The sequence below is a fragment of the Rhinatrema bivittatum genome, chromosome 4, assembly GCF_901001135.1.
Source record: "Rhinatrema bivittatum chromosome 4, aRhiBiv1.1, whole genome shotgun sequence".
Lineage (NCBI taxonomy): Eukaryota > Metazoa > Chordata > Amphibia > Gymnophiona > Rhinatrematidae > Rhinatrema > Rhinatrema bivittatum.
In genome coordinates, this window is record NC_042618.1 from 121,194,466 (window position 1) to 121,207,877 (window position 13,412).

General features: G+C 43.9%; 2 protein-coding genes across 2 annotated transcripts in view; one reads left to right on the forward strand and one right to left on the reverse strand.

Annotated features, from left to right (window-relative positions):
* The window catches only part of SLC39A9 (solute carrier family 39 member 9), a 117,074-nt gene extending 103,930 nt beyond the window's left edge, over positions 1–13,144 (reverse strand). Inside the window, exon 1 of the mRNA XM_029598798.1 lies at positions 12,723–13,144. Within this exon, the coding sequence (XP_029454658.1) occupies positions 12,723–12,818 (96 nt within the window). The 5' untranslated portion in view covers positions 12,819–13,144. The remainder of the gene's footprint in view (positions 1–12,722) is intronic.
* A 35-nt stretch (positions 13,145–13,179) lies between these two features.
* The window catches only part of ERH (ERH mRNA splicing and mitosis factor), a 63,441-nt gene continuing 63,208 nt past the window's right edge, over positions 13,180–13,412 (forward strand). Inside the window, exon 1 of the mRNA XM_029598800.1 lies at positions 13,180–13,336. Within this exon, the coding sequence (XP_029454660.1) occupies positions 13,259–13,336 (78 nt within the window). The 5' untranslated portion in view covers positions 13,180–13,258. The remainder of the gene's footprint in view (positions 13,337–13,412) is intronic.

Consider the following 13,412-nt stretch of genomic DNA (forward strand, 5'->3'; position numbering starts at 1 on the left):
TTGAGCTACCAATGAAAAGGTGAGAGCTAAACAAAGAAATTAATAATCAAGATAAAGAATGCAAAGCATGTGAGCTAGGATAATACAAACCAGACACGATTTTGGTTGCCAGTAAAAGGCAAAGGTAGTGGCAAACAAAATCTTGACAGAATTCAAGCATGAATAAGACAGATATATAAAGAGTGGTAGGAACAAGGTTAGGAAGTTGCAGAATTAAAAACCACCCACCCTTCACTCCCTCCAGAGGCTAGTGGAGAAGTGCTAAGGAGAAAACAGATAAAGGAATCATGAGCTAGTGATACTGCAGGACACAAGATGGCTGGGTGGGAATAGCAGATTGATACTGGCAAGTTGGTGGTGTCCAGGAGCCATTCAGCAAAGCCATAGGTGGTCAGATATTAAAGCAACAGTCTTGCTAGTTTTGGTAATTGTGCAGATTTATTAAAACGTTTGGTGGTAAGACGATGGTGATGGGAAAGCCTGAGTGTTGAATAAAGTATGTGAATTTGTATATTCATCTACCCGGGTTGGTAGAGAATCAAACAAAAAGAAAACAAAAACTGACTTGAATAAGGAGTGATGTCCTACAAGCAGTCAAGTTGCTCTGGCTAGGAGCTGAGTTGGGGCAATTGTACTTACTTGCCTTCATCTACTATGTAAAGAGAAGGCATTTCAGTCGACTAGGTGTAATAATCATCCTACACTTTGATTCCACATTACATTTTATTTGACCATAAATGTCCAACCCGTTAACTAGGGTGGTGATGCTGCAGAATCAGCATTCACAGTCACCAGAAACAGAGTTCCATATATTGCTTAAAATTAATACATATGCAATTTATACCCAATGCACCCACTGCCTTACTCCTACCTAATGTGTCCAAATTCCTATCTATTTATTTGCAATCTACCTCATATTTGTATAACCACTTATGTTCTTAATGCCTGTTCCATTCAGGTACCAAAGGTATTTCCCTGTCCCCAGAAGGCTTACAATCTAAGGGCCTGATTTACTCTGCCTTTTTCTCCATAAACACAGAATGGGGAAAAAAAACCCTTAGTAAATCAGGCCCTAAGTTTGTACCTGAGACAATGGAGGGTGAAGTGACTTTCCCAAGGTCACAAGGAATGTCAGTGGGATTTGAACCCTCTACAGCAGAGCTTTCCAAACTTTTCATGTTGGTGACACACTTTTTAGACAAACATAATTTCGGGACACAGTAATTCAGTCTACTAGCAAACCGGAGGATAAAGGTTAAACGAATGAAATGTATTTCGACAATTTACGTATGTTTCCTTAAATATATACATAATAAAATGTTTCACAACACAACCTATCTTGTGAAAACCTTTCATTTATATTAAAACTATATAATATTCCAAGATTAATGTTATTGTTCTAATTTATGAATAACAATAATAAAACAAAGTTATTGTGTTATTCAATTTACCTCTTTAATGAGATATATGAGCTTGATGGGATGAACACAGATTTGAATATTTGGTGTTAATAAGAAAGTCCAAAGGGTCTTCTGCATAATTTTAAAAAGCTGGCCAGTTTTACACTATATAATTATTTGATAGCCTCATTCAACTAATTCTATTTGGCTATGAGAGTGAAGTCTGGAATTTATAGGAAGGGACAGAATGTCAATATAAATCCTGCACCTCCAGTTCTGTAACTCTGTGCATCCACTGAAATTCCCCCAAACAATGGAGCTTGGATGTTTCCCTTACAGCTCATCATAGTAAAAGATATTTTCAAATGCTGGTGTCACCTCACAGTAACAGCAGCACAAACACCTTCCTCTGCCAGGCACATTGTGAACTAAAATAAAACCTCGCAAAAAAGACACTCAAAATCTATACTGCAATCCCATTGTAACATAACAGTAATAACACCAAGGACTCAAACAACAATACCCCTACCTGTGAAAACGCAAAGGTAAATATTACACTGGGTCCTAGAATACCAATACACCACCTACTGAGGAAACAAAACAAGCCCGATTGCTATAGATCCCTATGCTAGCAGAATCTCTCATCATGGTCACACACACACAGAGCAGAGACAAACCCACACCAAATACAGAATACAAAATAAAGGAGCACAAATTAAACAAAAACTGAAATGGAAACCCCAAGAAGCCAGACTCTGTGTATTAACAATGGAAAAACAGAACCACCATTCCTCATAAAACAAATAAAATCAAAAAACAAAGCATCAGTTATAATAGTAAAACCATACTAATAAAATAATATTTTAAAACTACTGATAAATAGAATTTCTATTAATTAAAATCATATACATTTTTTACAATTTCCCAAACACCAATAAAATATTTCAAAACAGCACATATATCAAATAACACCCAATAATTAAAACTAATAAGGATTTTAAAAAGCCTCTGCTGTCCATACATGGGAGCTCTTGATTTCCAGTCACCCTGAAATTGTCCAGGATTAGGAGGTTATCCTCTCTCACACAGACTCACATGTCCATTCTCTCTCACACATACACTGTCACATATATACACATTCATGCTCTTATACCCACCATAACCTCTCGCTCTCACAGACACTGACACACTCTCAGGCTCTAAGACACTCTCTCCCCCTCCACACACAAACTCTTACTCCCCTGGATTTTCTCATACACACTCGCTCTGGCTCCCTCACATACACACACACCCAGGCAAGTTCCCAATCATTCTCACACAAACACACACACCCAGGCAAGTTCCCAATCATTCTCACACAAACACACACACCTAGGCAAGCTCCCAGTCATTCTCACACACTGAAACTGACCCCCAGGCAGGCTCCCATTCATTTTCACACCACTCCCTCACCATCCCCCAGGCATGCACACATTCATTCTCACACACACATACACTACACACAGGCCGGCATCTATTCTCACATATACAAACCCCAGGAAGACACCCATACATTCTCATGCACTGACACACCCTCAGGCAGGCACCCATGCATTCACACACATACACCCCCAGGCAGACTCCCATTCATACACATGCACACACTAAAGGCAGACCCCCTCTCTTTCTTTTGCCAGCAACCTCGGAGCCTCTCTCATTCCTCTGCTGCCACTGTCACTGCTGCCACATGGCTATTTGGGAGGCGCTGATTGCTGCTATTGGCACTGAAGCCCATTCTGCTGCCTCCTCTGTGCAGGCCCCGTGGGCTTCCACTTCCTCCATGTTGATCTCGTACATTGTGAGATCCGCATGGAGAAAGTGCTACTCTTGCACATTACCAAAGATTACATGTGCCAATCAGTAAAAAGTAATTTATTTCTTTTTTTTTTACCTTTGCTGTCTGATCTTAGTTTTCTAAATGGTTGGTCACAGGCTTTTTTTGTTCCACCTCCCCTTTCTTATTTTTTTGCCAATTCCTTTCATATTGTCTTTTTTTTCTATTTCTTTTCTCTCCATCTATCTTCCTCCCTCATACATTCAGTCAGGTTCTCATTCTCACATGCTTTCTCTCTCTCACACACACACACACAGGCTCTCACATGCTCTCTCTCATACAATCATTCATACAGTCTCTCTCTTGCACATGCTGTCTGACTCTCACACACCCAGGCTCTCTCTCACTCCCACATGCTGTCTTGCTCAAGCACAGGCTCTCACTGTCACATGCTCTCTCTCATACAATCATTCATACACAAGTCACTCTCACACACCCAGGCTCTCTCTCACTCCCACATGCTGTCTTGCTCAAGCACAGGCTCTCACTGTCACATGCTCTCTCTCATACAATCATTCATACACAAGTCTCTCTCTTGCACATGCTGTCTGACTCTCACACACCCAGGCTCTCTCTCACTCCCACATGCTGTCGTGCTCAAGCACAGGCTCTCACTCCCACATGCTGTCTTTTTCACACACACATACACACACACACACTCTCACATGCTGTCTCTGCAAACATTCAGGTCCTCACTCCCACACCCAATCTCTCAACTCACCTCATACAGGCACCCAATTTCTCAACTCACCTCATACAGGCACCCAATCTCTCAACTCACCTCATACACGCACACAACTCATCGGGCCCTCAGCCTCTCTCTTACCTCTGGGCTTCCTCTTCACGGGTTGCTGCAGGATGGGCTCTGCAGCGGCCCTGATCTTCTCCGGCCGATCGTGGCGACTCTGATCTTCTCGGGCCGATCCGCGGTGGAGACCCTGCTACCTGGCCTCCTCCTCTTCTCGCCCGCTGCAACAACGCTGCTCCTCTTCTGCACGTGGCTGATGCTCCACCTCCTTCCTGCCCGTACGGCTCCGGCAACATTTTTCTTCCGGGGCCGCGCGGGCAGGAAGGAGGCGGAGCACCTGCTCTTCCTGCTTTCCGCCCGCGCGGCTCCGGCAACATTTTTCTTCCGGAGCCGCGCGGGCAGGAAGGAGGAGGAGCACCTGCTCTTCCTGCTTTCTGGCCGCGCGGCTCCGGCAACATTTTTCTTCCGGGGCCGCGTGGGCAGGAAGGAGGAGGAGCACCTGCGTGACATTTTTCTTCGGGCCGTGGTGACGTAAGCTCCACCACGGCCCCGCCGATCTTCCTGCTGTGCATCTCCGGCACACAGCACAGCGATACTTTACTACTCAGCCGCCAGTGGGATGAGGTCCACCGGCGGCCGCATTGGCTCCCACTTGCCGGTGTGTCACGTGTACCGGGCTTGCGCGACACACCGGCACACTGCAGGCGACACACTAAAGTGTCGCGACACACACTTTGGAAAGCTCTGCTCTACAGAATTCTCTCTTTGAAATGATATAAATCATTCCTTCAAGGTCCCACTTTGCATTACTATTTTCTTTAAAGTACAATACTGACCACATTTTAGACACTCAGTGCCTGTGCTATGTACCTCTAACTTAGTCTTACAGAAGTTTATCATCATTATGTTACTTTGTGTGTCAGCATGTTTTACCTAAGACAGTGGATAAAACTAGAAGGATTCTGGGTGAGCATATGCAGAAATATAATAGCAAGAAAAAAAAAAAGTGGTGGCGATACCTCTCCACACATCAGTGGCAAGACCTGATCTAGAGTACCGTGTCTGATTTTGGGTTCAAGTCTCCAGAAGGATAGCAAGAAGAGAAACATTCCAGCGCATAGCTACCAAAATAAAAGAGTCTACATCATAAGCCCCGTCAGGCGAGACTTAGAGCCGATTTTCTGAAGCTTTTGCCCACTTTATCTTTATTAAAATGTATGAATCACCTAATGCACTAAGTCCTAGGCGATTTACAATGTAACATTCATAATAAATAGATAAAACAAAAATAAAATACTATAACAAAATATAAAATCAATAAACACAGAGTATCAGACTATCTATCTGCCTAAGCATGCAGCACACAGTCGTAGCTCAAAAAAGTTTGTAAAATTACCCATAAGGACATGAAATACTGCCACAGCTCAAAAGGTTTGTAACACTACTCATGTGTCAGTCTAAATAAGTCCTTAAAGAAGACTTGAACTGCTTTGGACATGTCAAGAGCCTTAATTCTGGAGCAGCAACAGAAAATGCTCTTTCACATGTTTCATCTAAACATACCATGTTGTAGGAGAGCTTCCAGTAAGCCCCAATGGGCAGAACGGAGAGTATGGATCGGGACAGAAATTCTCAAGAAGACATTCGCCCCAGAAAAGGACTCAAATTTTAAGAGGTTGTGTAACATAATTACAATTTTGTACAGTAGCCACTGTAGGTCCCGCAACACGGGATGTGCTCTCATGCTTTTGCCGGTAATGAGGTGAGCTGCCAAATTTTGCAATAGTTGTAATGCTTTTAAAGAATAGATGGATTATCCCAAAAATACTAAATTACAGTGGTCAAGCAAAGAGAATATCAGTGCTTGCACAACTGTGTGGAAATCTGAGGGATTTAGGAGGGGTTTTGAGCAATGAAGGACTCTTAATTTAAAAAACCCTGATTAGATAACCACTTTGATTTATTGTTGAAAAGATAGTCTGGTGTCAATCCAGACACCAAGACTTGTGAGGAAATAGGCAGATCAATGTTGTCAGTGGGAAGAGGGGAAGGAATAAAGCATTCAGATAAATGGTAAATAACAAGAAGCTCATTTTTCTTGAAGTTTAAAGAAAGCTTGTTATTTGACAAGCAAGCTCTGATGGTAGACAGAGTTAACATGAAAAAAGGTTTAGTGAAGTAGGTCGGTAAATCTGTATAACTTAGAAAAAAAGACAAGAGACATGACAACTAATTCAAAAGAATCAATACTCCATTTTTAGCTGGAAGGGGTCATGATATGAAGCTCTAAGGGGATAAACAACTTTGATACAAACAGATATAATTCCTTAGTTTTGTAATAATATTTAAAAACAAACATTGTTTAATAGAAAAGTGAAGTATATTTGATTCCACTAAGTTGGTGAGAGAGGAGGTTAGGAGTTATATTGAATGTCTGCCTTGAATCTTTGATAAAGGCAGGGATAAATATGAAATGAAAGTCAGTAGCTCCCAAGGAGAGGATCTATACACACTATTAGTTAACACTGAGATACAGTGCCACTGTGATCTCTCCCTCAGGAAAATAAAAAACACAAAGTAAAATATCACAGGAATAAGTTCACAAAAGTTTTGAAATATAAGGATTTTACTTTTCATTGCTAAAGCTGTTAATTATAAAGCATTGTTGTGGTTGGTCTTCTAGGTTTGTCAAAGCTTGAAAGTAAGTTTCAAACAGAAGTTCCTGAAATGCCAGAGTAAACAAGAATCTAGGTTAAAATCAAACATCAAAATGCTGTAATGACTTATTTATTTATATTCTGCTTTTCAAGACTGGTCAGCCACTTCAGAGCAGATTACATTCAGGTACAATAGTGTCCCCCAGAGGGCTCAATCTAAGGGGGTCATTTACTATGCCACAGAATTGTATTGCAGGAGAAAAATACTGCAGGCTGCAGAAAAACACCACAGGGTCGATCCTACAGTATTTCTCTCTTCCTTGGTAAAATACAGTGGGGAAAGGGAAAAACAAATCACAAATGGCAGTCCCCTTCACCTGCAGTTGCTACCTTCTTAAAGAGCCATGATAGCCTGAAAGACAGTGTGTAAAGTTCTCCCTTGGGGATTTAGCTAGACCACACTGCCTGTAGGGTGGCCCAACAAGAGGAAAAGTAAGAAAAAATAACATCCTGCCCCCTTCCCAAAGACCTTCCCTTTCAAAAAAGTATCCCCTCCCCCCAAGGTTCAATAGCCCTGTACCTGGCCCAGCCCCTGGTAGTCTAGAGTATGCCTGGTAGCCAAGTGGGAATCCTGGTAATCTAGTTAGTCCTACCCTAAGCTCTGGGCCAGCCACTGCTATTTTCCAAAATGGCATGACCAGCTTTTGCCTCTGTGGGGGGAAAATGGCAGCAGCCAGCCCAGCACTCCAGGCCCAACTAGACTACCATGGATACCCCAGACCAGCGATTCTCAACCGGTGTGTCGCCAAACACCAGCAGGTGTGTCACATCTCCCAGTGTCCCTCTGCCCCGTTGTACTTTCCTTCTCCCTTTTTTCAGCCCCCGCGGGCCAATTGGAAGCCTCCTTGCTTCCTACCCCCACTGCCCAATGGGAAGCCTCCTTCATTCTGCCTGACCCCACGCAGGCCAATCGGAAGCTTCCTCCCTTCTACCTGCCAGTGGGAGTAGGAAGAAGGGAGGAAGCCTTTGATTGGCCTGTGAGGCAGGCAGGCATCGCATAGCCCGGGGGTGGGGTGGGAGAAATGGCAGTGTCGAACCCCGACGAAGCAAGGCCGCCACGGAAGCTCATCCCTGTGGCAGTGAAGAGGAAAACCCGACCCCAACAAGCAAGGCCACCGCGGGAGCCCATCTCCATGGCGGCGAAAAAAGAAGGCCTGCCGGAGTAAAACTGCGGCAGAATTGGAGCCCATCCCTGCAGTGAAGGAAAAAGGTGAGAGTTTGTGAGTGTGAGTGAGAGCCTGGGTGAGAGCTTGTGTCTGTGGGTGTGAATGGTTGCATGGGTGAGAGCTTGTGTGTGTGGGTGTGAGTGAGAGCCTGGGTGAGAGCTTGTGTCTGTGGGTGTGAATGGATGCCTGGGTGAGAGCTTGTGTGTGTGGGTGTGAGAGGTAGCCTGGGTGAGAGCATTTGTGTGTGACTGAGAGCTTGTATATAAGAGAGCATGAGTTTGATTGAGAGAGAGACTGGTCAGGGAGATGACTGGTGTGAGAGAGACCGAGAGAGAGTGTGTGTGTGAGTGTGAGTGTGTGTGTGCACTAAGGAAGAGGACTGTGAGAACAGAGCTTCAGCAGCCCTTGCTGCTTCTGGTGAGCGCTATTGGCCTGGAAGGGAAAGGAGTAGGAGAGATGCTGGAGAGGGTAAGTAAGGTGGCTTTTAAATGTATTTTTCTTGATTGACTGCCATTTTAATTATTGGGTATTATGCGATGTCTGCTGTATTGAAATATTTTATTGATATTTGGACAGGTTTTAATAATTTTTTTATGAGTTTTTAATTGTTGGATATTATTCTGTTCAACAGCTGTTTTGTAACATTTTTAGTATAGCTTTACAATTATTTCTGTGTGGGGCTCTATAGCAGCTTGGCTTATTCTGTTTTCCCAATACGAAATGTATTAGTGTTTAGGGCCTGGTTTAATAGTTGTATTTCTTAGCTAGGGTTGTTACTGTTTGAGTGTGTTCCATAATACAGGTATAACTTTGTGCAGGTTAGTTTGTGTGCATTACTGCAGATCCTGAGACTGTTAGATGCTATATTTCTCTTTCCATTTCTCCAGGTTCGCACTACATACAGAGTGGCTTTTTTGGTTTTCCATTCCAGTTTCCGTCTCCATATTTATAACTAACAACTGTACCTGTTCTACGCCCAGGCAGCGAGCCTTTTTATTGGCACATATGCTCTTAAGTAATTACATTTTAAATTATTAAAGAAAAAAGTTATTAAAGTTGCAGAATTTCCCTAGAAATTCACTGTAAGAGTGGCCCTTCCACATACACACACCCTCATACAATTTCCTCACTCTCTTGCGCACACACACACATCCCCTCATATAGGCTCCCTCTCTGAAACCCACACTCAAGCATCCCCCGCACTCCCCTCTTACCAACCAAGCTGTCTCTCGCACTCCCCAACACACATTCTCTCTCACCAGCATCCCCCTCCCCTCATATAGGCTCCCTCTCTCTGAAACCCACACTCAAGCATCCACCCTCTCTTACCTCCCATGCTCTCTCCCACACCCTCCCCATCCCCCTCTTACCAATCATGCTCTTTGTCACCCCCCCTCTCTCACACACATTCTCTATCACACCCTCCTGCTCTCTCTCACCCTCCCCTCCCCGACACACATTCTCTCTCACCGGCATGCTGCGGGACCTGCGCCGTTCGTTGCAAAGATGAAGGCCCGGCACGCCGTTCGTGGCACACAGGTGCCTTCCATTTTTGCCTTGAGCAGAAAATAGCAGCGGAGACCCCGGAATGCTGCGAATGGAGCGCATCCCACGGCACACGCTCCGTTTGCGGCGAAGATGAAGGCCCAGGTACGCCAATCGCAGCACAAGGGAGCCTTCCCTTTTTGCTGCGAACAGTGCACCGGGCCTTCATCTTTGCTGCGAACGGAGTGTGTGCCACGGGACGAGCTCCGTTCGTGGCATGCCAGGGTCTCCTCTGCTATTCTCTGCCTGTCCCGCAATGGCCACTGTCCTTCCAGTTTTGAATAGTTTTCTGGCGAGGGAGGAAATCGGCGAGGTGAGGAAAACTGCGGGAAGGAGGAATTCTGTGTAAATTCTGCATTCCGCAGTAGCGCTGAATTCCCCCAGGAGTACCTCTTGTAGCTGGTGTTGTGACATGGCCGCTGTACGGCGTGTTTGAGCCTCCAAGGGAACATGTGTGAGCACTGATGGACACACTACCAAGTCCGATATATTATAGCGCAATTTATTTATTTATTTTATTTATTTATAGGCTTTTCTTTGCAGACATTCGTAAGGCACATCATGCCGGCTTACATTGAACTGAAAAGGAGGAAAGTACAATGAACAGAGTAACATATCATAGGTTAAACATTATATGGTTATATATAAGAAAATAAAACATTATATGGTTATATATAATAACATGAAAGAACTGATAGGTAGGGTAGAAAAAAGGTATAAAGAGAAAAGTAAACTTTGTACAAACTATACAGCTTTATCTTTAGCATTGCGTGCAAAAGCAGGGGTTACAAAGTGCGTAGAAAAATTCCCGGGGGGGAGGGTAAGAGGCACTAATGGAAAGGGGTAGGGGCGCAGGGAAAGGGCTGGCAGTGGAAAGTCTTAGAAAAGGTCCATTTAGGAGAGGTCTACGCAGTAAATGAGTCGGGGTATGCCTGCTTGAAGAGCCAAGTTTTGACTCCTTTTTTTAATTTGTTGAGTGACGGCTCTATTCGGAGGGAGGGGGGGAGGGAGTTCCAGAGGTAGGTGCTAGCTATGGAGAAGGCTCTTTCCCAATCTATCGGCGGGCTGGGGAACATGTGCGAGCACTGACGGACACACTACCAAGCCCGATATATTATGGATTTGTGGTTTTTCTGTACTTGGTGAAGGTCAGCTCTGGATGTGTGACCCAGGTGAGGTATTTTACTAGCATGTAGGCATTTGTATCAATCTTATTTGTTGGGTTTTCTCAATAGGATATGCATTAGTGGTAAATTACTGTCTTTTCAGAAGGAAGTCTATTGTGCCTGGTAGTAAAGGAAGTTTGTTTTGCTTTTACTGAGATGTCATTAGAACCAGAATATCTTTTTTGTATGGCGAGTTGTACAGGGTAATGCTCTAGATCTGCTCTGCACTCATTGCTGGGGGTTGAGGGGATTCCTGTGGATGCAGAGTACATGTTTACATTTAGCCCCATGATGGTCACATGTTCAGTGTGTCACGCATGTGAGAACCATCTGTCAGGTGTGTCCCGGCCAAAAAAAGGTTTAGAACCACTGCCCTAGACCACCAGGTATGGCCAAGGGGAGTTGGGTTAGGGTGGGTAGGAAGGGGCTACTAGAACTGGAGGACAGGGGTAGACTTCGATTGGGTGGTAACTTTTTTTTTTTTTTTTTTTTTTTTTTTTTTTTTTTTAAGAGAAGGGGTTTAGGAAAGGGGTGGATCACCACATGATAGTATATTCTATTTTATATTACTTTCCCCCCCTGCTGTGCCATCTCTACAAGTTTCAGGGGTTGGTGAGCATGGGTCTAGACTGACCTGAGGGGGAGAGGAGTTTTACACATTGGGAAGGGGGTACTTTAAATTTAATGCCAGGAGCATCAGTATGTCCAAATGCTCCTGGAGTAAGTTGTAGGAGTTGTAGCTAACTTTCCAGAAAATAACACGGCTTGTGATATTTCATGCAAGTTGCATTATTTTGTGTGTGTGAAATTAGATATGTTTGAGCTGCTTTGCATACTTTTTATTTATTTAAGAACTTTTCTATACAGGTATTCGTGGGTACATCATATCAGTTTACAGATAACGTAACATATTACAGAGAACAAGGGTAGGGGAAACAAGGGAACGATAGAGGAACCAAAGAACAAGGGGGTGAGGAGGGGTAAAATGGAATAATAGGAGAAGCTAATATGAACGAGGAAGGTAACATGGGAAAAAGGGTACTAAAATACCCAGGGGAAGAGGATTCAGACAAAAAGTGGCGTAACTAATAAATAACGGCTAGATGGTACAGGGGTAACTTTTGTAAATGTTATTCATGCAAAGCAGCTCATATAAATGTATTTTTTAGGGGAAAGTATCACATATCATCACTACAATAAACACAGCTTTTTGTGCCTTAAACTCCTACTGCAGCTTAGTAAATATACTCTAAGTTTGTACCTGAGATAATGGAGGTTGAAGTAACTTGCCCAAAGTCACAAAAAGTGTTAGTGAAATTTGAACCCCTAGTTCTAACCACTAGACTACTCCAACACAACAAAATGCAACAGTCATGATGCAGAAAGAAAATTTGGTAGTATAATAATTTTGCATTATTCCTGCCCTATCTCCTACCATGATTACTACCAAACTACAGCAAAATCAAAACATAAACCTCACTTCGGAATTAACACAATGGATCCCTACTTATGCCACTGTCTTCTCCTGGACATCAGCAGTTCCTCTTTAACAGGGATAACCTTCTTCTTCCACTGATACATGTGACAAGTCACTTTATCTTCCATTGTCTACCTTACTAAAAAGAGTCAGATGCACTAAACAATATTTCCTCGCCCCCATCTATGGAAGTGATATTCACTTCCAGTCCTTAAGGGCTGCAAAAATGGCATATTTTGAAATTATCCCTAATGAATATGCATGAGATAGATTTGCATACCACGAGAATGTGCATGCAAATCTATTGCATGCATATTCATTAGGGATAGCCACAAAACGCAACCTGTTAGCAGTCCTCGAGGACCGGAAGTGAATACCACTGGAATTAAGCTTTGTACACATGGCCTTTAGCGTTAAGTTTTCCGGGCTGGGCATATTGTACGTGTATGTAGGTGAGTAATTACATTTTGGATTTTAGATATAATTTGTTGTACAGTGCCCTGTTTAGGTCATTATATGAGTATCTAAATAAATAAAATCTAAAAAAACAGGCAAGTTGATATTTTCTCGATTACCGCTTACTAATCATACTAGTTACACAACTCTACCAGGCTTCTGCTCCCAACTTACCTCTGAGAAGTTAACAGCCAAGGGGATGGTCCCTGCCACGTAACATCCAACCAGCATAGCAAGGGAGAGGAGGCTGATGGAGCTGAAGTCATCCATGGTTATCTTCTCTTAACAATGCACAGAAGAAGAGGAGACGAGAGGATGACAAGCCCGTCCTTCAGCCACAGGGCACGCACTCGAGGCTCCCCTTCCAAACCGCGAGCTGAAGGAGCCCCGTTCAAGAGAGGTTAGAATCTGGGTCCCAGACCTCTCGCTCTGCACACAGCGACAGCCGAAGCTCAGCGCGGAACGATATCCCTCTCACCAGCAGCTCCCCCCAGGCTCCATTTTACTTCAGCCTCCCAGAGCGAAAAACCTTCCCGGGAGCAGCAGCAGCAGCTGCTGCCATAGGTGCACAGTGGCTACTCGGATCCACTTCCGCCTCTGGAAAGCGACTACTTCCTGGTCACGCATGCTAGCTGATGTCGTCACTTTGAAGAAACCCCAGGAACCAGAGGCTATTCCGAGCTCATCTTTGATAAGGGCAAACAGTCGCTATGCACTGTGCTAGTTTCTTGCCTCCTCCCAAGCTGCCGCTCCGGCAGCGTGCTAGAATGGCTGACGTTTTTGTTCATGTGAGTTTTATGATTTGGTCGAGGTGTCCAGTATTTCGAACTTTTGTCGCTTTTTACTGCATATGGGTTCACTGTC